The 23794-nt window shown below is 49.3% G+C and overlaps 3 protein-coding genes, 1 long non-coding RNA gene and 1 pseudogene across 5 annotated transcripts; 1 reads left to right on the forward strand and 4 right to left on the reverse strand.

Moving 5' to 3' along the window:
* Positions 1 to 277: 277 nt before the first annotated feature.
* LOC125531106 (chalcone synthase 2) lies at positions 278 to 3760 on the reverse strand. 2 transcript variants are annotated; one of them, XM_087544967.1, is made up of 2 exons: positions 3740 to 3760; positions 278 to 1450 (listed from the first exon to the last, which is right to left on the reverse strand). In XM_087544967.1, exons 1-2 carry the CDS (start codon positions 3758 to 3760, stop codon positions 278 to 280), a joined length of 1194 nt encoding a protein of 397 aa, XP_087401093.1. The 2 variants fall into 2 exon arrangements, with proteins under 2 accessions (XP_087401093.1, XP_087401096.1); XM_087544970.1 differs by lacking the exon at positions 3740 to 3760 and having other exon boundaries at positions 278 to 1606.
* Positions 3761 to 6068: 2308 nt separating this feature from the next.
* Positions 6069 to 13762, reverse strand: LOC147988625 (uncharacterized). The gene is made up of 2 exons (XM_087535303.1): positions 13418 to 13762; positions 6069 to 6380 (listed from the first exon to the last, which is right to left on the reverse strand). The coding sequence occupies exons 1-2, from the start codon at positions 13760 to 13762 to the stop codon at positions 6222 to 6224; spliced, it is 504 nt and encodes a 167-aa protein (XP_087391429.1). The 3' UTR covers positions 6069 to 6221.
* On the reverse strand, positions 9865 to 13167 carry LOC147988626 (uncharacterized; annotated as a pseudogene).
* Positions 13763 to 13844: 82 nt separating the features above from the next.
* Positions 13845 to 15275, reverse strand: LOC125542024 (flavonoid O-methyltransferase-like protein Os11g0303600). The gene is made up of 2 exons (XM_048705140.2): positions 14364 to 15275; positions 13845 to 14237 (listed from the first exon to the last, which is right to left on the reverse strand). The coding sequence occupies exons 1-2, from the start codon at positions 15186 to 15188 to the stop codon at positions 13941 to 13943; spliced, it is 1122 nt and encodes a 373-aa protein (XP_048561097.2). The 5' UTR covers positions 15189 to 15275; the 3' UTR covers positions 13845 to 13940.
* Positions 15276 to 17283: 2008 nt separating this feature from the next.
* On the forward strand, positions 17284 to 17945 carry LOC147988627 (uncharacterized). The gene is made up of 2 exons (XR_015616738.1): positions 17284 to 17647; positions 17745 to 17945. It is a non-coding gene; the product is annotated as an uncharacterized LOC147988627 (long non-coding RNA).
* Positions 17946 to 23794: the final 5849 nt, after the last annotated feature.

Consider the following 23794-nt stretch of genomic DNA (forward strand, 5'->3'; position numbering starts at 1 on the left):
AGGATGTAGAGACAATGCAGCGCATACATTATAAAATTACTAATAAGAAGCATAATGTTGAACGTTACGAAAATACATTAGGTACATCACAAGCACATACAACAAGGTTTTTGGAGAAAAACGCATATCAATTCTTACAGCAGAAACACAACAAAAAGTGAAAAACCAGGGATAAAGGAAACTCAGGACAGCCATCACACCGTTGCTCTCGTAATCACTTATAGTGTCGGTGATTTTATGCTGTTGGTGAATAAATAAAGTGTGCTTTGCTGATCGATCATGCAGTGGCTGCGATTGGGACGCTGTAGAGGACGAGTGTCTCGACCGTGAGGCCAGGGCCGAAGCCGAAGAGGACACCCCACTCCTTACCTTCTCCGGTGGTGGCGTGGCCATCCTGGGAAGAGGTCTTACGCATCACGTCGAGGACGAAGAGGACACATGCACTGGACATGTTGCCATATTCGGACAAGACCTCTCGGCTGGCGCGCATGCGCTCCTTGTCAAGGCCAACTTTCTCCTCCACCATGTCTAGGATCGCCGGCCCGCCAGGGTGTGCAATCCAGAAGATGGAGTTCCAGTCGTGGATGCCTAGAGGCTTGAAGGCGTCCTCGAGCGCCTGCTCGATGTTCTCAGAGATGAGCCCAGGCACGTCTTTGAGAAGGTGGATGGTGAGCCCCGCCTCCGTTAGGTGGCCGTTGATGGCGCCCTCAGAACCGGGCAGGATGGTCTGCCTCGCTGATACCAGCTGGAAGAGTGGCTTCTCGAAGGGCTCGTCGGGGTCCGCACCAATGATGGCAGCGGCTGCGCCATCGCCAAAGAGTGCATGGCCGACCAGCGAGTCCAGATGGGACTTGCTGGGGCCACGGAAGGCCATGGTGGTGATCTCTGAGCAGACCACTAGCACGCGTGCGCCGCGGTTGTTTTCGGCAATGTCTTTGGCCATGCGGAGCACGGTGGCACCGCCGAAGCACCCTTGCTGGTACATCATGAGGCGTTTCACCGTCGGGGAGAGGCCGAGCAGCCTGGTGAGCTGGTAGTCGGCGCCCGGCATGTCCACGCCGGAGGTGGTGCAGAAGATGACGTGGGTGATCCTGGACAGCGGCTGGCCCCACTCCTTGATCGCCCTCTCTGCCGCCTCTTTCCCGAGCTTGGGGACCTCGACGACGACAATGTCATGGCGCGTGTTCAGTGACGGCTCCATGTGGGAGCAGATGCTGGGGTTCTTTTTGAGGATTTCCTCAGTGAGGTGCATGTGCCTCTTCCTGATGGTGGACTTCTCGCACATCCTCTCGAACTTCTCCTTGAGGTCCGGGAGGTGCTCGCTCTTGGTGACCCTGAAGTAGTAGTCTGGGTAGGTGGCCTGGTACACGCAGTTGGCCGGGACGGCCGTGCCGATTGCCAGCACAGTCGCCAGACCCTCAGCCCGCTGTGCCCTTCTCACTTCCTCCAACTTCACCGCCGCCATTGATCAGCACCAAGGAGTACTAGCTAAGTAGCAAGGGCTTGCTAGCAAGGGTTTGTAAGGTGCACTTAACGTAAGATTGTATTTCTCAACTCTGGTGATAGAACTCACTGGGAGTGCTCCCACTTTATAGAACATGATTTGCTAACGGATTCAATTTTTTTATATCGGAGTTGAATACACCGACGACTGAGCTGGTTTGTTTTCTTAATTCTGATGGGAGCGCCTGCAGCTTAGAGAAACTCTACCATAATAGCGGTCTTAAGGGGCACGTACGGTGCGCAAAAAAAATCAGCTTAATTTAGCAGTCGCGGCAATGTTTTGAATTTTGAAAGCAAGAACCAAAAAAGAACTCGGCCAGTGAATTTGCCATGTTCCGCCCGCGGCAAACAGGACACGGCTGGACCGGGTCGGCAATCATTAAGGCCTCTTTTGGTTTATAGGATAGGATTAAATGGGATGACATGTATCTCAAATTCTATAAGTAGGAATAGGAAACAAGATGTCATTTGGTTGACATCAAAGAATCTTTCCATTGAGTCTAGGCTCTTTTTTATTTTCCTATGAAATATGGAGGATAGGAACCAACCCTATGTAGGAATAGGAATCCGTTCCTATAAACCAAAGGGCTCTAAAGGAAAAAAATCCTATAAGAATCCTATCCTCTAGAATTCCTATGAAATTCCTCTAAACTAAAGAAGGCCTAAAATTACTGAGTTGTTATTATAAGGAACTCGACAAAACAAAAGAGCAACTACTGCCGAGTACGTAAAAAGGAGAGCTCGTCAAACACAGGGTGGTAGACGAGACACGCTGTCAACGGCGATGCCACATGGCATGCACATTTTGCCGAGTTCCGTCTAGGCAGACGTAGCACGTGTGTGAGGCCCACGCGTAGCATGCCTTGTTTTGCCTAGTTCCATCTGACAAAGAGTTGACAGATCCTTCGCCAAGTTCCTGGCACGCGGTTTGCCTAGTTCCATCTGACAAAGAGTTAATTAAAATCCAAAAAATATGCTCTAAAATCCCATGTTCATCAGAAAATACTAAACATCAATAAAAAGGATCTTTTACAATTATGAAACCATGACCGCTTGATCCACGTAACATAGTATGGTGGACCAGAGATGTCATATAAATACCTAATAGACCATCATCGTTAACTTGATGTTAGCCTAAGCCAGGAGAAATGTCCTATTGGTTTACGAGAAACCCTATCCAATCTCTTCTGCTAAGCGAAAAAGGAATAACAGAAAAGCTACCACAGCAAGTTGGGCCGTGGCCGCCGGCATTCCATGACGCAAGTACTTGGCTGGCCGGCTGCAACATCCTTCAAGTGCCGATCAAAATTTGAACGATAAAGAGGAAATAAACAGTAGTGGTTCCCGTAGCCGGCCGGCCGGCCTGCCGAAACGTCCTTCATCCTTGGTATATATGAGTGTCCTGTACCAGTTGGCGTCTTCATCAATCATGGAAGCTTTGACCTGAGGAGGCTGGTACTTACTTGACCCATTATCTCAAACTATCCAAGCCTAGATGGAGGTTCTCCTTGGATGCACGTCCTTCATTTCTGTTTTTAAATTCTTTTTTGCCGTCTTCCGTTAATAATAGGACACATGGAAGCTGATGTGCGTTAGCGATAAAGCAGCAGCGATAACGACCCATGGTATCACCATGCTACTTGGGGAAGCAGGGTACATCGGATGAGCCAGCATACCCCCAGATATGTGTCTTTCCACGTCCCAACAGATGTGCTAAAACTTAATGCCACCTTCCTCCTACAGCTAAATAGTTTCTAAACTATGCTTATGGGACAACCAGTGTAAGATGTGACTTAAGCGTGATTAAAGTTTCATTTTATGTTTCAAAGATTTGCACAATACATGCATTACTAATTTCTTCCAAAACAATCTATCTATCTATCTATCTATCTATCTATCTATCTATATATATATATATATTATATTATTATATTATTATACAGTATGATAGAAGAAAAGGAACAGTGGGGATTTGTTAAACTTCAGTTATGGAAATTTAACGGTGGAGATTCATCATCTTATATACGTAGGCTTGAGTAGATGAAAACAAATCTGTGATACAAACAGGCTACGTGCAGTTAGGATCCCTATTCAGGTTGTATTTATTTGCCAGAGAGTTCCCTGTTCACATGCACATCGTTCGTGTGAGTCCTGCATTCCTTTATGGATTTGTCTTACAAGATATTGTCTGTAGGCTATGTAAAAATCAAATATATATACAAAAACGATAAAATACGAACATCGAACTTTTTACCATGGCAAATCGAACGTGTTTTATGGCAATTGTAGTTGACGCGAGTATGGCAACTTAGTTTGCGAGCACGGCAATTTTCTGGTAAAAATAAAACTGAGGGTGAATTTACCATGCATATCAAGTTATCAACTAAACTTGCCATGGTCAACAAATATAAATCGCCCACCTGCAAAAAAAATTGCCACAAAAAACTTCTATTGGCCATGGTCTAATCCCAAACGTTTGGGACTTATTGGCATCCTATTTAAAAGGTCATAACATGCACATTATCCTCTCCCCTAGGCTGCTTGAAAAGCCAGAACAATTGTTTTCTCGATACATTCGTCCTGTGCAGCTCATAGTGTCTGCCGGCAAGATACAACGCCTCCAAACTAGCGGGCACCAACTGGCCGGGCGGCCTACTCAATGCAATAGTAGTACTACCACATCGAACTACTCAAGCTAAATTATTCCAGAGGGCCGAACAGGTGCAGCATCTACCAAGGGCCGCACAATGAGCCATTCATACTCGGTGAAGACCGTCGGATCGCTTGCCGTCGCGTGCATTCTTGGCAGCCTGACATCCGACATCTCAATCCAGCTGTGGTTGCGTGGATGCAAAAAAAGTTCAGCCGCATATAATAATATGAAAGTTTATTTTTCACACGAAAATAAAAAAGAGACCATCATGGCTGCTCCGACCACTTCAACTCTGGTCGACTGACGTGTGGTGTCCTCTCGGCGTCTCGCGGCCTTCGGGTGCATGCTACCACCATCGGAACCGCTAACCCAGGGCCTCCTAGAACTTGATGACTGACACATTAATTATCATGTAGTTTGAGTTTTTCCAAATCCTAATCAGCTGGTTATTTTCTTGATAGCAACATGATCAATTGGTTGCATACTATTTCATAGCCAGACTAGGCGATGTTCCTCTACATGCATGGCACCACGGCCAGGATGCAGGCCAGTCGGAGCTTATGGTCAGCGCTGCCATGTTGGGCAGGTGGTGGTTTTACATCTGTAGTTGTACACGCTTCCGACCGCCACATTTTTCCACATGATGCCGACACACTTATGTAATCGACTGGCATGCCTTTGATATCAAGGCTGACAAATCTGGAGCAAAAAAATAGAATGCAAGTAGACCCTTGAGCATTGGTGCATCTACATAGGTTTAGTTCTGTATATTTCTTCGTGTTCATAATTGCCTAACTTTGTGAGTCATTGTTGATCAACCCATAATTTTTTTTAACGATAATGGTAAACACACGGACCCTATATGGACGTTTACAGACTCCTTCCATCTTTCTAAACTGCACCCCCCCCCCCCCCCCCCTGGATTTTCAGCTGGGGTGGGGTCCCTCGCTCCTCCTTATCCAATCACATTTTGCCAACTGAAACTAACCTTGTAATCTGTTAGTGTAGCATTACTCCTTTTAATCTTAGTATAGCCATAAATCAAGTAGATATGGTCTTGCCAATGATATCATTTTAAATTTGGACTTGAAAATGGTATATTAATTAATTTGTGAGAATACAATCAAACAGATTTGTCAAGAAAACCATTATCATAATCTTAAATTATAAATAAGTCATATGAAATAATGGTTAAGGATGCGTATGATTGAAGTGAACATTACATGCTTGGGAGACGGGATCTGGCAATCCCACCACCCCTACAATATACATTCATACAACTTCTTAATTATACATTATTTTTTAAATACAAAGTTGTTGATTATGCTCAGGGGCAAATTGATACTACATATCTCTTCACAAATGGGTTGAAGGTGTGTGTGCCTCTTCCTTTTCTTTCTAATCTGAACCTCTCCCTTTTCTCGCTTCTGCCTAATCCAAACACTGATAGGGACTCCATACTTCCATCCTTATGGAAGTCATGTGCTGGGACGACGGTGGAGGCGATTGATGTAGAGCTACCGAAGAAGCAGCTGTTAACAACAAGCATGAGTGATCCACACATACATCCATGTATTGCTACCTAAGCGCTTTAGCACAGATTAATTGGTACATATTGTTGTTCTACTTTGATAACTGATTTCTGACTAATTCCTATGTTATAATATTCTTCTTGAATTTAACAGTTTATGCTAGTGGTAATTTACAACTAGCAAAAAAAAATAGAAGTAGCAAATCATGTCAATCAATGCACTAGGTAAATGGGACACCTAGAGTAATATGAACAAGGTATTCATTTAATCAAAAAGCACAACTGCAACGAACAATGCTGAGGTAGAGGGTATAGATAAGCATTTTTTTTTAAATGGGGGATTCCCCGGCCTCTGCATCAGAAAGATGCATACGGCCATCTTATTAACCAAATAAAGTAGTGCCAACATGGTTCCAAGGGTATCCAAAAGTAATAAAAAAGCACAGAAAGCTCACACAGAGCCAATAAGGGCTAGAAACACCAACTAGCCAAGAAAAGACGCCACAACCGGCTGGCTAAAACTAGATAGGGAAACTAATTGCCTATCCTATTACATGACCGCCATCCAAACCGGTTGAAGATATCCCGAGCTACCATCTCCCAGCGGAAAGACCCAGTAACCAAATGCTCCCTGGCCTCCATCTGGGTGGGTAGCGACCACGAACGGATCAGAGCCGTAGTTCGGAATATGACCTGCAAAAAATGTATACATGATATTCTGTTAAAAACCAAATCATTTCTGCAAGTCCAGATAGTCCACAGCAAAGCACAAACTCCAACCCGAATATGTCTCGCTAAGTCAGGCTCAATCCCATTAAGCCATGTCCCAAATAACGCATTAACAAAATTCGGTGGATTGATATTAAAAGCAATGTGGACCGTCTGCCAAAGTACCTTGGCCAACGGGCAATCAAAAAAGAGGTGTTTGATAGTCTCATCCCGATCGCAGAAACTACACCTAGTAGGTCCTGTCCAATTACGCTTTATCAAGTTGTCCTTAGTTAAAATAACTTATTTATGGACAAACCACATAAACATTTTATTTTCAAAGGAACTTTGACATCCCAAATATGCTTGGACGTAGGAATGGAGTTCGAATTAATAACATCAATATACATTGATTTAACCGTGATACTCCAGACTTAGTCAATTTCCAGCGTAATTTCCATCAGTCTCCTAACTAGACGGAGACATTCTTCCCAACGATTGCCCGCTAGTGTTCATCGGAACTGAATATTAAGGGGGGTAGATTGAAAGACCGATGCGACGAACATCTCACATAGTTGAACAATGCGGTACAAAGACGGATATTGGATGGCCAAGGGTGTCTCGCCGAGCCAAGTATCCTCCCAGAAACGTGTACCCGTGCCGTTTCCAATAACAAACTTCGTCCTATTAAACAAGGACTGTTTGACTTTCATCAGGCCTTTCCAGAAAGGTGAATGGGTCGGCCTGACTATAACCTGGGACAAAGTTTTTGTCTAGAGGTACTTGCTGCGAAGGATTTGAGCCCACATAGCATCATTCTCCGATGAGAGCTTCCACAGCCACTTACTAAGAAGGCATTTATTCTTAACTTCGAGATTCTCAATACCTAGACCCCCTTGGTCTTTCGGTCTACAGATGATATCCCATTTGGCAAGCCGATATTTTCTTTTAAGCTCATCACCCTGCCAAAAGAAACGCGATCGATAGAAGTCCAGTCTCTTCCTAACACCAACTGGGACCTCAAAGAACGATAGGAGAAACATTGGCATACTCGTGAGCACCGAATTAATCAGGATTAATCGGCCTCCGTATGACATGAGCCTACCCTTCCAGCAACTCATTTTCTTCTCAAATCGGTCTTCGATGCACTTCCACTCTTTATTTGTCAGCCTACGATGGTGGATTGGAATCCCCAGGTAAGAGAAGGGTAACTCTCCCAACTCACACCCAAACAATTGCCTATAAGCATCCTGTTCGTCTTTGGCCCTACCAAAACAGAACAGCTCGCTCTTATGAAAGTTAATCCTTAACCCGGTCAATTGTTCAAATAGGCATAACACAAGCTTCATATTTCTCACCTTGGCCAAGTCATGCTCCATAAAGATGATTGTACCATCAGCGTACTGAAGGATGGATACACCTCCATCAATAAGATGAGGTACCAATCCACCTACTTGACCATTTTCCTTAGCCCTTCCTATCAAAATTGCTAACATATCCACCACAATGTTAAACAGGATAGGGGACATCGGATCTCCTTGTCTTAGGCCTTTATGTGTCTGGAAGTAATGACCTATGTCATCATTAACTTTAATTCCCACACTACCTTTTTGCGTAAATGATTCAACCTGTCGGCGCCAGGCTTCATCAAAACCTTTCATACGCAATGACTGTTGGAGGAATGGCCATTTGACCTTATCGTATGCTTTCTCGAAATCCACCTTAAAAATTACTCCATCTAATTTTTTGGAATGGATTTCATGGAGTGTTTCATGCAGGACGACCACCCCTTCAAGGATATTTCTGTCCGGCATGAAAGTAGTTTGGGACTGTTGCACCACAGAATGCGCAATCTGTGTGAGCCTGTTAGTCCCGACCTTGGTGAAAATTTTGAAACTAACATTGAGGAGACAGATCGGCCTGAATTGCTCAATTCTCACAGCATCCGTTTTCTTGGGAAGCAGTGTGATAGTCTCAATATTCAACTGAAATAATTGAAGCTGTCCAGAGAACAGATCATGGAACATAGGTAGTAAATCCCCCTTAATAATGTGCCAGCACTTTTTATAGAACTCTGCCGGGAATCCATCCGGTCCGGGAGCCTTATTGTTTTTCATCTATGCAATAGCATCAAAGACCTCCTTCTCCGAGAACGGGGCAACCAGAATATCATTATCGACAGCCGATAGCTAGGGCACATCCTCAGTCCTGGACTCATCGAGGGACACACAATTATCCTTCGGAGGTCTAAATAACTGCTTATAATAGTCGGTAATATATGTTTTTAGGTTATCCTGACCTAAAATAGTGCCCTCGTCTTGCTCAAGCTGAAAGATACGCTTCTTTCTGTGCTTGCCATTAGCTATCAAATGGAAGAATTGAGTATTCGCGTCCCCTTGGACCACTTTGCGGACTTTAGCACGCAAAGCCCACTTCAATTCTTCTTCATGGAGCAGTTCTTTCAACCTCTTCTCTGCCTCATTTTTAACCTGAAGCTCAGCTGGCGATAAAATAGTGGATTCGGCATGTATGTCCAGGGCCTGTATAAGAGTAAGGAGTCTATCCTTTTCAATCTTATGCACACCACTGAGGTGCTTAGCCCAACCCCGTAAGAAACTTCTCAAATGCCTAATCTTATTCTGCCAACGCTCTATCGCAGTCTTGCCTCCTACACCTCTATCCCATTCCCTGGCAATCAAGTCCAAGAACCCCTCACGTTCAAACCATGACATCTCGAAAGAGAAGGTGTTCTTGTTACCCACGTGGTTCGGCTCCCCTAAGTCCACGAACAATGGGGTGTGATCAGATATTCCCCTTGAAAGAGCTTGCACCGTAACCAGAGGGAACTTTTGTTCCCACTCCACGCTCGCAAGAACTCGATCAAGTTTTTCATAGGTAGGGTTTGGCAGAGCATTAGCCCAGGTAAACTTTCTACCAGAAAGCTCTATCTCTCTCAGATCCAAGCTTTCAATAATGGTATTGAACATAAACGACCATCTGCCGTCAAAGTTATCATTGTTCTTCTCCTCTCTCCTCCTGATGATATTGAAATCACCTCCAACTAAAATTGGAAGCTGTTCTGACCCACAGATTCGAACAAGGTCTGCCAGAAACTCCGCTTTAAGCTCGGGCTGTGCGGCACCATAAACCGCCACCAAAGCCCAGTTAAAACCATCTATCCTAGACCTGACTCGAAACTTCACCACGAAGTCGCCCATCACTACACTCCGGACTTCAAGCGAATCGCATCTCATACCTAGTAAGATAACACCCGATCTTCCTCGCGGAGGGAGGCAATGCCAATCGAAATCAATACCATCCACAAGAGAAGAAAGAAACTGGGGCACAAAGTTATCTCTACCCGTCTCCGATAGAGCAACAAAATCTAACCTCTGCTCTAAAGCTGCCTCAGCTAGGAATCTTCTTTTAGCCAAGTCCTTCAGACCTCTGCTATTCCAAAAGATTCCTCTCATATTTCATCATGGAATTTTTTAGTGGTTCGAATCCTAGCACTCCTACGAACCGCGGAATCAGGATAGATCTTCCTTTTCCACTTACGCTTAGGTTTACTAGGCTCTATCGCCCGGTCCTCATAACCGGGTTCACATATATTACTAGCATCATTCTCTAGGGGTACATCATCTTCCTCAAAGTCATGATTGGGGGGTGCTAGATCCGCACACAAATTATCGAGCACTCTAACCCCTAACGCATCAATCTCATCATCATTCATTGGTTTAACTGCTGCAAGATTACGAATAGTCTCTAAGGCACGTTCCGCCTCCAAATCTAATAGATCATTCACCGAATTGGTAATCTCACTATCCGTAGCACCTAGTGAAACTCCTAATTGGTTCGCATTATTTATAATCTCCTCATTAGAAAAATGCAATAAGGAATTAGATAAGTTGACGGACATACCAGAAGATAATGCAGCCTCCTGAAGCTTTGCCGCCCTCATAGCGCACCACTGCTGCATATCATCCACCTCCGGGATGTCAAGGATGCAAGCACTCATCCGTCTCCCCTCGGAGATAGGGTCCGGGATCCCGCCAAACGCGACAACCTCCTCCCTAGTAAAACATGGCACAGAGTCCCTCAAAGGGTCTACCGAGGTTACCAGAGAAGGCGTATGCGGGCTCCCGAGCCCCTCAGACAGGTGCCCCACACCAGGGACCCCGTCCATGGGTATGAGCGAAGAGGGGATGACGGGGACCGCCTGCCCGCGCCCTCCTCCCACCCCACCCGCCGGCTCAGACGGATGAGCCATCGGCGAAGGAGAACCGGTCCTCCTGACCGTCGGGGAAGAAGGAGGAGCCAGGGCCTCCTGCCCCAGCACCCCCCAACGCAGCTGCTGCCGCGGTGGTTACCGCCACCACCGGAGTAGCAGGAGCCGAGGCCGCCTGCCTCGGGCTCCCTCTCCCAGCACCGGCCGATCCCCTCGGGGTCGGCGTCACCGATGCCACCGAGATCGGGATGGGGACGGGAGAAGGCAAGGCCACCTGCCCCGAACCCCCTCCCCCACGACCCATCTCGCCCGCAGTCGCCGACACCGGAGTCGCGTCCATGTGAGGCGCCAGGACAAGAGAAGCACCCTCCGGCCTCCTCTCCATAGCTCCAACCAAAGTCCTTGCCGACCGTCCAGCACACAATCTAGCATCCCCCTCGAACTCCAACGGAGGGAGCGTGTGCTCAAGATAATCATCAGAATCTATCTGGTCACTCCATAGTCTGGGAGGTGCCGAGGTTGGCTCAAAGGACCCAAAACGCAGAGTAGTCATGGGCACCGCTGATGATGCCGCGGGCTCAACCCCGGTCCCATACCCAGGCAACTGAGTAGCTGGGTGAGAACCGTGAGACCCCTCTCGCATGGGCTCATCTGACAGTGCCCCCTTGGCCCCCGCATTTCCATCACTGTCGTGCATGTCAACATCGTTACCATTAGCCGCATTAGCAAATAAATCAGTGTCCTCAAACTCGATCTCTAGCGGGAACACCTCTCCCCTATAGGTCCAGTTGACCTTATCAGGCACGAACTCAATATCCAGAACACTCACTAAAAGCCGGGCCACCCCATGGGCACATGTGAAAGCCATATCCACTTTTTCTGTCTTCCCAACCATGATGCCCATACTAGCCTCCACTCGAGCATCCTGCAGAGGCTTAGATGGAGCCCCTATAAACCGCAACCAGACCTGCGTAAGCGGCTTTCCCTTAGGCTCAACCTGCTTCCACTCGTGGAACTCCAGGATACACTTAGTACCGGGGACTCTGCACAAGCCAAAGCTCAACAACCTCTGCAAATCATCCACAGTTGGGAAATCAACCTTAAAAACCCTGTCCTCGATGAGCACCAATTCCCTTCTAAAATCCCTGGGAGCCAGCTCCTGAAGCCTCCTCACAATCTGTGCCTCAGTCACCTCGCCCTGGGTCGCTTTCACAATCCCGGTAGTCAAGCTCAGGGTATCCTCCGGGACCTCTCTCGCCGCCGGGGACTCAAAAAACATGAGCTCAGCACAATAGACTCCATAAATATTAAGCATCGGAGGCAGGTCACGCAACAACGGGCACTCCCCCGAGTCATGTGCAGGCTTGCCACACGACTCACACAGTTGAGCCACACACTCAGCAATGAAGTGGCCCTTCTCACCACAACGGTAACAAATCATCCTCTCCTTCTTACGTGCATATTTGGACGCCCTCTCGGCATCAGACCTGTCGGTAACCTCATCCACCGTCCCAGCCTCAGGAACCTCAACACTGGCCAAGGCATTTTCCACCTCCATCGCCTGGGAAGGAAGCTCAGTGGAAGTATGGCCGGACTCCACTGTAGACGCCGCAGGATCAACTGCCCTGGGCGGGGGCGGTCGGCGAAATCTCCCACGGCCCCCACCCCGACCACCACGATGGCCACGAAAGCCTCCTCTCTGACGGTGATCCGGGCCGGAGGCCCCCTCGACAAAACCACCTGCCGGGCCGAGAAACGGTCTCTCAGCAGACCCGTCGCTTTGCCAGGCAAATCCACGACCTCCTCCCGTGGAAGAGGATCCTCGGTGCTGTCCGTCACCATACGCATCATACCCATCATCCCCCCACTGGCCTCAGGGCGGATCCTTGGGGTCTCTGTTGCTAGAATTCGGCCTCGTCTGTGTTGGACCCGCGCGGTTTTGAGTCGGCCTTGCGACGTAGTGGGGCGGAGGTGCGGCGCGAGGCGGACCACCAGAGGGAGTCTGCACCACCCCAAGGGCAGTAGCACCACGACCAGCCGGAGCCACTCCGGCCACGCCCGGCGCCGTCGGCCGCATGCCAGCACGTCCCGCTGCCGGTATAGCTCCGGGCGCCGCACCCGGCGCAGGCGGCCTTGGCCCGCCCCGCCCTGCAGCAGGGAGCTGCTGCCCCGGTGGCCGGGCGCCCTGGAGAGTAGCGCCCCGGCCCGGAACACCTAGCGCCCCTCCACCGCCCGCCGGCGGTCTCTGCTCGGGCGGCGCCAGGGCACCTCACCCAGGCCCCGCCGCCGGCGGCGGAGCTGCCCCGCCCCTTCCCACCGCACCGGTGGTCTTCCCAGCAGGCGGCAGAGCTGCCCCACGGCCGGCCATCGTACGGAGTGGAGGGATCCTCCTTGCCCGACTAGCCCCGCAAGCCGGGAAACCTCGCGACCCAAGCTTGCGAACCCTAGAAGGAAGGGGCGACGGCGCACGACAGAAATCACGCTCGCCCTCGTACGTGCATGGGGCATCGATAACGATACAGGCAGAAGAGCCTGGAGCAGCATGGGCCTCATACCCATCTGACTCCGGCCCAACTTCACGCAGGCCCAAATCGGTCCGAACCGGCCCAGCCGCACCCAGCAGCTGATTCAAACGAATCGACCACGCGGTCGAGATCTCGGTCGCCGCCGCAGCCATGACGGGCGTTGCCGACGCCTGCCGACCGGCGTGCCGGCTCGCATTCTTCCGCTTCTTCACCGTAATCCAAGATTCCGGTCTAATCATATCAAATAATGTAAGATTTGGAAGACTCACCTTAGGAATGGGTCCTTTCCAGGGCCGGATCGCCGACGCTGCCGTCTTCTGATGAACAACGCGCCGGATCATCTCGATCTTCTCGCCCACGTGAAGACCTATACGTGCTGGATCGTCCGGTGGTAGAACCCGATCGATCGTAGTAGCCACCTCATCTTCGCTATACCCTGAATGGAAAAATTCACAGATGAGATCTGAAGGAGATGGAGACGGCGGCGACTCCACCAGCGCTGCCGCCCCATCCTCATCCGCTTCTTCGTCGTCGGTCTCGGCGAGCGCCCAGAAACGTCCGCCGACCCGCCGTTGATCGCCGGCGCTGGACGACCCGGCCGCGGTCGGGCGCATGGTCGCCGGCCCAGTCGCCCAGTCCAATTATACTATTGAATCAGCATGCCAACCATTCATATACTATTGAATTATTGACAGAAAATATAAGACCATACAAACTTTAAGCATCAACCACGTATACACACTTGAAGCAACATCACATGCGCTGAATAATAGATATTGTTGGATAAGCAAGCTATGGGTGGACTTCGATGAGGGATCGCATTCCCAAGACGTTGTGAATTTTGTAGTGACTAAATCCGGCTTCCATGAACATCTTGTGCCAGTTGTGCTCCTCCCTTGCTTTACCATTAAATAACATCATCATGGCCAAATCCATGGTGACCTGGGCTTCAAGCATTTGGTGTGAGGGTGATCCAACGACGGTATCAATGATTATCACCTTGCCAGCTCTGGCTCCGTGGGAAATGGCCTGTCTACATCGCGTGAGGATCTTCACGCAGTCCTCATCGCTCCAGTTATGCAGCACATGCTGCCAATCGGATTAACCATAAGTAATCTTAGTTTAAAACTGCGACACTTATTATGAACCGGAGAGTAGGAATCAGATGATGTCATTAATTAGGAAAAATTGAAGTTACTTAGTACTATGATATACCTTAAGCAGAACAGCATCAGCGGGAGGCACAAACTCCATCATGTCACCAGCAACGAGCTCAACTGTGCCATCACGCGAGATTCCTTCTATCACCTGTGGGAGTTCCAACACCGAGCACTTGACCCGTGGGAAAGCCTCGGCGATGGTCCTCGCCATGGTGCCGTTCCCGCCAGCAACGTCGACCAACGACGTTATCCCAGTGAACACCTCGCTGCATTCACGGACAGCAAGGGCGGCGATGAACTTGCTGGTGGCACCCATCGCCCCGTTGAACAACGCGTTGAATTCGGGGTCACGGCTACCGACGCCGTAAAAGCTCCCGCCATGCACCATCATGAACGGCGAACCCGTCGTGGGTCCCTCGTCCTCGCTCAGGAGCCACTGGTGCAGCTGTAAGGAGGCCGACACGAACAAGTCGGTGGTGTCCAGGAGCACACACAGCGACATGCATGAGCTGCCGTCCACCAGGAGACGAGAAACCGTGTTGAGGTGGTAAATCGTGGTTGGTGCCCCATCGCCGTCGGCTGGTGCTGATGCGGCAGGGACAACATCCTCGGCCGTGAAGATCCCTGCTGCAGCCAGCATGTTCATGAGGCGACACAGGTAGGGGCGTTTGCTTGGATGGAGGGGGACGGCGGAGAGCAGCTTGGACAAGGAGGCGGCGCCACCGCAGCGGTGGAGGACATCAGCGATTCCAAGCTTCACGGCACTGTTCAGTGCCATGGACTTGAGGTACGCAAAGGTGTGGGAAAAGAGCTCCGCATCGGCTTGCAGAAGCTCAGCTTTTGAGGTGCCTACCATGGGCATGGCTGTGGTCTGATCCATTTCCCTTAATTTTTGCTGTTGGTATTAGGAATGGACATCTGCAGTTAGAGCTACGGCTGCTTTATAGGACTGATAGCACCACACGATCATAAGAGGGGCAAATGGTGGGCTGGGAAGGGGGAGGGAGCGACCTAATAATTAACGAAAATACTCATTTGCTACCGATGATAGTAGCTGCATACGCTCGACAAGTGGCGATGAGCCATGACGCACATGTTCTTTTCGTAACAACAACTAGCCCACATGTATTCACCTACTAGACGTCAGACCTCTGCGGCGACCTACCACTAAAAAAATTATAGGATAACCCTCTTGTTGTGGCAGGATTTGTAGAAAGCGACTATAATACGCATGGAAAATCTTAAGAGCAATCTCTAAATGATAATAATATCATTATAGAAAAATATTTAGGTTCAAGATCACAAACATTAGGACCTCAAAATGTATGTCTTAATATTTTCTACTGACCAGCTAGAACCTAATATACTTTTCATTTTAGCGAGTAGAAACTACCAACTACCTAAGCATAACAATATCATTCATGGAATGCACAAATCAGATGCTAAACTTCTTTCATAGCAGCTATGTTTCAGCTCACCAACCATGAGGATGTAAGGTGTTGGGAATAAACCTCGACGGCGTGTCTGGTCTGTCCGTGGTGACCAGCGTGTGTGCGCGCATGTGTCTAGGTCGAGTCCGCCGATGTGTGGCCGCGGTCATGTTCAGTCCGAGTCGAGATGGTTTGTAGCCAGACTTAAGAACGCGTGGCTTTAGAGGATGCATGCAGCGGGCGCACGTGGAGCCAGGTCTTGCAGAGGAGCTGGTCGCTCCCTTCAAGAAGACCGGATCGCCAGGAGGCATGCGCGGCGTCGGCGGTGGTTGCATCCTCGCCAGCTACAAAAAGGGGCTGCATCATCTCTACTATTAAATGGGAACCTGCCGTCGTCGTGATGGTTCGACCAACACCTCCCCTCGTTCGATCTCCTCTTCACCCCTCTTACGACCCCACGCATCCAACGAGCCAAGGACAACTTTTTTTTTCCTCGTGCAACCCTCGCACCAACCCAGCCCACCGACCCTCCAGGCCCAGCCACGTTCGGAAAGAAAGATCCCATGACCCACGAAGTCACAAACACACGTCCCCCACGCCCCATTCTCCCCCACGTCGCTCCCAATCACGTCTCTCTCGCCAAACCTGAGAAATTTCACCGCCGCCGCTCTACTCCTCATTCGCCTCGTGCTCGTTGGCCGCAGTCCTGGTCGTGGGAGCACGGCCGCCGGGATGCCGTACGTGCTGGGAGCTCGGCCGCCGGGATGGGGTATGGGCTGGGAGCTCGCCCGCCAGGATGGGGACAGGGTGGGAGCGCGGTGCACGATTGGAGGAAAATACGCCGCCGCCGCCGCTCCACTCATTCACCTTGTGAGTTTCCTTTTCTATTGGTTGACTTTGACTTTCACGTCGCCGGCAAGGATAGCGAGGCAGTCGATCAGGACGGCGAGGGCGAGGGAGGTCGGTGTGGATGCTGCGGCGGCGGCAGCCTCATCGCAGGTGACACTGACATCGATCAATCCCTGGAACCCGCCTTCCTGCACTCCAGTGATGCGACACGCCCATGCCGCCTCTCCTCCCTCTAAGGCCGACCTATTCAACGCGTCAAGGTATCCATCTAGACTCCCGTGCTTACTGGATTATAGTTACACTCTGGAATTCTTTTTCGTTCTCTAGCTGCTCGACCAAATGATTCAATGAGTTAGGAGTTGCAGAGGACATGGAAGGTCGCTTATTCAGAACCACGTATGATGTTCTTCACTATTTTAACATCTTTTCTTACTCACCGTATGTTCAGGTTTTTGAGCATACATTCTGGATCATACGCCTCGCAGGCATTCAATAACTTGCAGGATATACTCAGAGGTTTGACTTGGCGACTTGGCTGATGGTAGACGACCTTTTCATTAATCTCTTGCTCCAATAAGGGTTCACATCGAGGTATGCTTGTTAATTCTTCCCTGAGATACTTTCTACGTGGTAATTAATTTCAGGTACTTCAAGGACTTTGACTTTGTTAGCTAAAATTTTCATTTTAATCCATGTGATCAATTTTTGTATGGCAATGGAAGTTCATAAAATATTTGATTTTCTTGGCACTTGTTAGGTTAGTACATGTGAGATTAATTGAACCCCCTATTATAAGTTTTTTCGTTTGATCTGCAACATTGCCATTATGCTTGATTGTCGAAGTGCATGGTAATCATAGGTCACATTACGCCAATTGTGCTTGTTAGGGAAATGGTTTCTGGAGACACGTGCGTACTGGTTAGAGGCCACATGATGCTAATTGTGCTTGCACAATTGTACAGATTGATTTTGGGAGACCTGCGTGGGATGCACAACTCTGGCTTGAGCCTCTGAAGATGTTCCCCACAACCTGAAGGTGTGAACTACGCTGCCGCTCACGGTATGTGTGTTGCTTCCGCTGGACGATGCTCTATTGCCGCTGTTGCCTCAGCCCTCCTAACTGTCGTCTTCTTCCCTTCTCTTGCTGCTCGATGAAGTTGGTCATGCTGCTCGCTTTGCATGCTATGGAGTTTCTGTCCCTACCTGCGATAAATTCAGTATTGATCTACACATGTGTCTGTAGTACAAAGTTCCAAGACCTGGCTGATGATATAGTTTTGACTTGTAATGATCTGGTTATGTATACCTTTTTTTGGAGATATATGTATTGTATCTCTGTGTGGAACATTGTCTTTTAACCGAATCTTTTATTCAATCTGAATTTAGATCTTTTATTTAGCATGTCTTAGCTTGTGATTTCCTATGCTGCAAACTGTAATTAATTTTCTATAGCTGCCGGCTATGTACTACAGTTTGCTAATGCACTTGAGATCATTTCTGGTTTGATAATAAATGAAGGTATGTGTAATTTGGATCTTGACTAGAGCACCAACGTATGCTCCTAACAACTGTGTGAGAAATTAAAATAACTAAAGTATTTGACTAATCTACAGATTGACATTGTTCTAGCTTACTCCTTCAATACGTACACCTGATAATTGAGATTGAGACCCCCCCCCCCCCCTCTTTTGTAATGATAACACTCTAATCAGCAATTGATTCAGCATCACTTGGCAAATAAGTGGGGATATCATCACTCAAAAAGGTTGCAGTTTGTGAAGCTTGAGCTCTTTGCAACATCAGATTCCAGTTGATGTAGATATGCCATGCTTACTGTTTGACATGGATACTTTGTGTTGTGCTTCTTAGCTTTAATAGTACTTTGTGTTTACTTATATAAATTAAAGGCCATAAATCGGGTTAAGACTGTAGACTGGAGTCTCCTATGAATTTGACTCCGATGGTGGGGATCCCATTTCGGTGAAATCATGTTGCTACAACTTAAACACACCAGGAAGACAAGGGAGTAGTCGTTCCTTGGACTTGGCATTTTTTTCGATGACGGCATTGGCATGGATGATCATTACAAGTGCTATCGGGGATTCTCTCGACCTGGCTCCTCTAGCCTCATTGGATGATGAAAGTTTCAGTTAAATGAATTTATTATGCATATGGCGATCAATTATAATTAGCTGTAGCCTCTATTTACCCGTAAAAATCCTGTCAAACTAAATAAATAAAATCTAGCCTCTGTTTGCCCATACTTGGCAGGGAAGCAGGATGTTTCTCTCGTAAAATATCCGGCACCACTCGACTCTTTGAACAATCTTTACTACAACAAAATAGAGGCATAACCGCATAGTAGGCATGGAAGCACGACTTAGAGGCATAACCGCATAGTAGGCATGTCGCAAGAGGGGTAATCTTTACACATCCCATGTACTGAATAAGAAAGGGATAAAGAGCTGGCTTACAATCGCCACTTCACACAATACATAAATATAGCATTACATCATCCAGAATACAATCATGGTCCGACTACAGAACCAAAATAAAAGAAGACCGCCCCTAATGCTAGATCCCCGATCGCCCCGACTGGGCTCCACTACTGATCAACTAGAAACGAAACGATACACGAACATGATCTTCGTCGAGCTCTCACTCGAGCTCAGTTGCGTCATCTGCACTGGTATCCTCGGCACCTGCAACTGTTTGGAAGTATCTATGAGCCACAAGGACTCAGCAATCTCACACCCACGAGATCAAGACTATTTAAGCTTATGGGTAGGAAAAGGTAGTGAGGTGGAGCTGCAGCAAGCACTAGTATATATGGAGGCTAACATATGCAAATGAGAGCGAGAAGAGAAGCAAAGCACGGTCGTGAACTAGAAGTGATCAAGAAGTGATCCTGAAACTACTTACGCACAAACATAACCCAAGAACGGTGTTCACTTCCCGGACTCCGCCGAAAAGAGACCATCACGGCTACACACGCGGTTGATTCATTTTAAATAAGTTAAGTGTCAAGTTCTCTACAACCGGATATTAACAAATTCTCATCTGCCCATAACCGCGGGCACGGCTTTGAAAAGTTCAAAACCCTGCAGGGGTGCCCCAACTTAGCCCAGTACAAGCTCTCATGGTCAATGAAGGATATTCCTTCTCCCAGGAAGACCCGATCAGTCTCGGAATCCCGGTTACAAGACATTTCACAATGGTAAAACAAGACCAGCAAGACTGCCTGATGCGCCGACATCCTGATAGGAGCTGCACATATCTCGTTCTCAGGGCAACACCGGATGAGCGCTCCGTACAACTAAAACCAGCCCTCAAGTTTCCCCGAGGTGGCGCTGCAAAGGACTCTAGTTCAGACCAACAATTAGACAAGCACTGGCCCGGGGGGCTTAAAATAAAGATGACGCTCGGGAGCGCGACTCCCAAGGGAAAAGTAGGTGGTGGTGAGACAAATGTTAAAACCAAGGCTGGGCCTTGCTGGAGGAGTTTTATTCAAAGCGAACTGTCAAGGGGTCCCCATAACACCCAACGGTGTCAGGAACGCAAAATCAAGGAACATAACACCGGTATGACGGAAACTAGGGCGGCAAGAGTGGAACAAAACACCAGGCATAAGGCCGAGCCTTCCACCATTTACCAAGTATATATATGCATTAATTAAAAAATATATATATAGTGATATCCCAACAATATCCATGTTCCAAACATGGAACAAACTTTCTCTTCACCTGCAACTAACAACGCTATAAGAGGGGCTGAGCAAAAGCGGTAACATAGCCAAACAACGGTTTGTTAGGAAAGGTGGGTTAGAGGTTTGACATGGCAAAATGGGAGGCATGATATAGCAAGTGGTAGGTATCGCGGCATAGCAATAGAGCAAGCAACTAGCAAGCAAAGATAGAAGTGATTTTGAGGGTATGGTCATCTTGCCTGAAATCCCGCAAGGGAGAAGAACGAGTCCATGAAGAAGAGAAACGGACGTAGTCGAACGGGTCCTCACAAACGCGACGTTAACGGAACCAACCCGAAGAAGCATACCGGAAAGAAGCAAACAACATGGTAATCAACCATCACATAAACATGGCATGATGCACAACCAAGTATGATGCATGTCCGGTTTAATGATACATGGCATGGCAAAGTGCACAAGCAAAACTACAAGTTAAGTGGAGCTCAATATGCAACGGGTTGCATATTGACGAAACACCACATTCAAGTTATTTAGTTCGATCTCGTTTATGTACGCAACAATATTAAATTTTGATTAACATGGCAAGAGGTGAAGCATAATAAAACTACCTAAGTAGGCAAGTTTAAATGAGGCCAGAGCAACAAACAACAAGTCCGGAAACTCCTCATGTGCATATTTTTAGGTTTGGTACTGTTCTGCCCTAAACACAATTTTAGGGTTGTTAAACATGCAAAGAAAGTGAACCATGTTAAACTAGGCATTATTCTACCCCATTTACAAATAAAGTTTATTAAATTTGGTGCTACGGTTATTTAGTTATGAAATAAATCATTTTAGCATGTTATTTAAGAAAATTAAAGCAAAGATCATTTAAGAATTTCAAACATGGATGAAAGTTGCAAATTAATAATCTACACAAAAATCTAAGCATTTTACATATATAGATCACTTTAAACCGATGCACGGTTATGGAGTTATTATATGCATGAACATGAGGGACCTCGCTGTATATATGCAATGCACTGGTTAATTAGGAAATTCGCTGAAAGAAAAAAAAGAAGCAGGCCGAATCTGGGACAAGCCCAACAGCGCACATAAGGCTGGAGGGGTCTGCTCACATCGGTCCAGGGAGCTGGGCCTTGGCGTCTTGGTGTTGGGCCGGCCTTGGCGCTGGTTGGATCGAATGAGGCAGGGGTCGCGGTCAACGCGAGCGGTCATCTCGCTCGACCACCAGCGAAGCAGAGGACGGCAGAGGCGAGCTGCGGGGCAGGGGGGCGTGAACTCCGGCTCCTCGACGCGAAGGTCACCGGCGGCGACGGAGCTTGGCGAGGCGGCAATCGGGGCGACTCCGGTGGGTGATGCGGTCAACGGGGTTGAGCAGCGAGCTGGACGGGGGTTGCGCGCGTTCCAGGAAGCAAAGTGAGGAGGCCATGGCGTTCCTGGCAACGCACTCTGGGAAGCGGGGCAAACGGGCGGCGAGGCGAGAGACTGCGGCAGGCGACGGCGCAGCTCGTGGAGGAGGGCACAAGCACGGCTGAAGCCCCGATGGACTTGGGCGGCGACGAAGCCGGAAACGACAGCGCGACGGCGGGATCCAATGGAAGGGGAAGCTGCGGCCTCGACTCCATCGGGTGGCTCCGGCGAGGGCATGGGGAGGCCCAGATCGGCCGAACCCAGGGCGCGGGATGAGGCTGGAGATTCCAGCAGAGGAGGCCGGCATTGGGGACGAGCTCGAGGCCGTCCATGGCGTCGGGCGACGTGCTCCTTGTTCCCTGGAGGCAGACGACGACAGGAGAGTGAGGTGAGCATGGGGAAGGAGAAACGGAAGGAGACGACCGAGGAGAAGGGAGACGAGGCCGGCCTGGGGGTGCTGGTCGCCGGCGGCGACGTCCGGTCGAGGGAGAGGCGGCGGGATTGAGGCTTGCGGGAGAGGGCCAAGTGGATCGATGTGGTGGATGGGACAGAGAGGATCGGGCGACGCTCTGGTTGGTGGGTGCGCTGCGGGATCCAAGGAGGAGCACTGGTTGGTTGGATCGGGTAGGGGAGGTTTTGAGGAGGATTTGGAATGTGGCGGCGGCTGAATTGGACTGATGGGACAAGCCTCCTAAATTTTAGGGTTTAGTCTGGTTATATAGGGAGGGGATTAGATGTTAGACTATTTGGTCCCTCCGATAAAAATCGGACGGTCCAAGATGAATAGGTTAGGTAGCCCAATAAACAAAACGGAGATGTTTTGTAGACATTTGGGGATGATCCGGATCCAACGGTGACGACTGCCCGGGTCAGGTCCGGGGAAGTTTCGGACGTGCACGTGAGGGGTCGGTGCACTGTGCAAAGAGGGGTTTTCGGACCATGCGATCGCATCGGACGGCTCCGGACGCGAAGAGGGGGGGGGGGTAGGTGGATGGACTAGGTGGGCTGTGTAGAGGGGCTTGGGCTGAGAGGAGAGGAAAGAAGGCAGCCCGGCAACCGTTTCCGGACACCGAAAACGTCCGACGATAGACCGACTACTATTGCCGCTATAGTTATCCGTTGGGGCATCAAGCTATCTCCAAATGCGATGAAATTTGGCAGGCGACCTACTGACAACAAAACAACACCGCATGCCAACTTTCATCCCATTCCGAGAACATTTTCCGGCCACTAATAAAATAATATTTCGGATGTGCCGCGGGCGCGTGCAAGTGTGGACGGGCTCAGAACGGACAACGGAAAGAACGGGGAGGCCGGGACGGATGCAAGTTTTGAAAACATGATGATGCAATGCGGGTGATGACATGGCAAGATGCAACACGCAAACGAATGGCATGGCAACAACGACGAATAACTCGAAGACACCTGGCGCATCGGTCTCGGGGCGTCACACCGTCGATCCGCCGTCTCCGACGCGTCCCTGAGCCCGCTGACCTTCTCTGCCGCATCCTTGTGAGCTCCTACACCTCCCCCCGTGCTCGCCCCCTCTCTTCCCGTCTTCTAACCGCAGCCCCGCCATGGCCAAGCAATCGCTGCCGCCGCCGCGAAGCTCACCGTCGCTAGCCGCCCCGCCTGACCAACCCAAGAATGGAGTCAGGCTCTGGGCTTCTCCAGGAACCCGTAGCGCGCCTCGGGTCGTCCGCTTGTGCACCGTGGCCCTCGCACCCGTGCAAGCCATAGTTGCGCCGCCGCGGAACTCGACACCGTCGACGTTCCCGGCCACCCTAGCATCGCCTGTGGCCACCAACCGACGCGCCTCCTTGCTCCGGTTCCAACGCACCCAGCCGTACGAGCTCCTATCGCCGGAGTTGGCCGGATGGGCAACGCCGCCGCGTCCTGGTTACGCCGGCAATTAGCCGCCGGAGATAGCAACTGTTAGGGGGTTAATCACCCCACTAACTAAGCCCCTATGCCACCGACAACCGGGCCCCACTGGCTTAGTTAAACCACTAACAAAATTAGTTAGACTTAACTTAATCCCGGTGGACCCAGGCATCAGATTTGACCCTGCTGACGTGGCCGTTGACC

Source organism: Triticum urartu, chromosome 1A (assembly GCF_056163025.1).
Source record: "Triticum urartu cultivar PI428250 chromosome 1A, HENAU_Tu73, whole genome shotgun sequence".
NCBI classification, from domain to species: domain Eukaryota; kingdom Viridiplantae; phylum Streptophyta; class Magnoliopsida; order Poales; family Poaceae; genus Triticum; species Triticum urartu.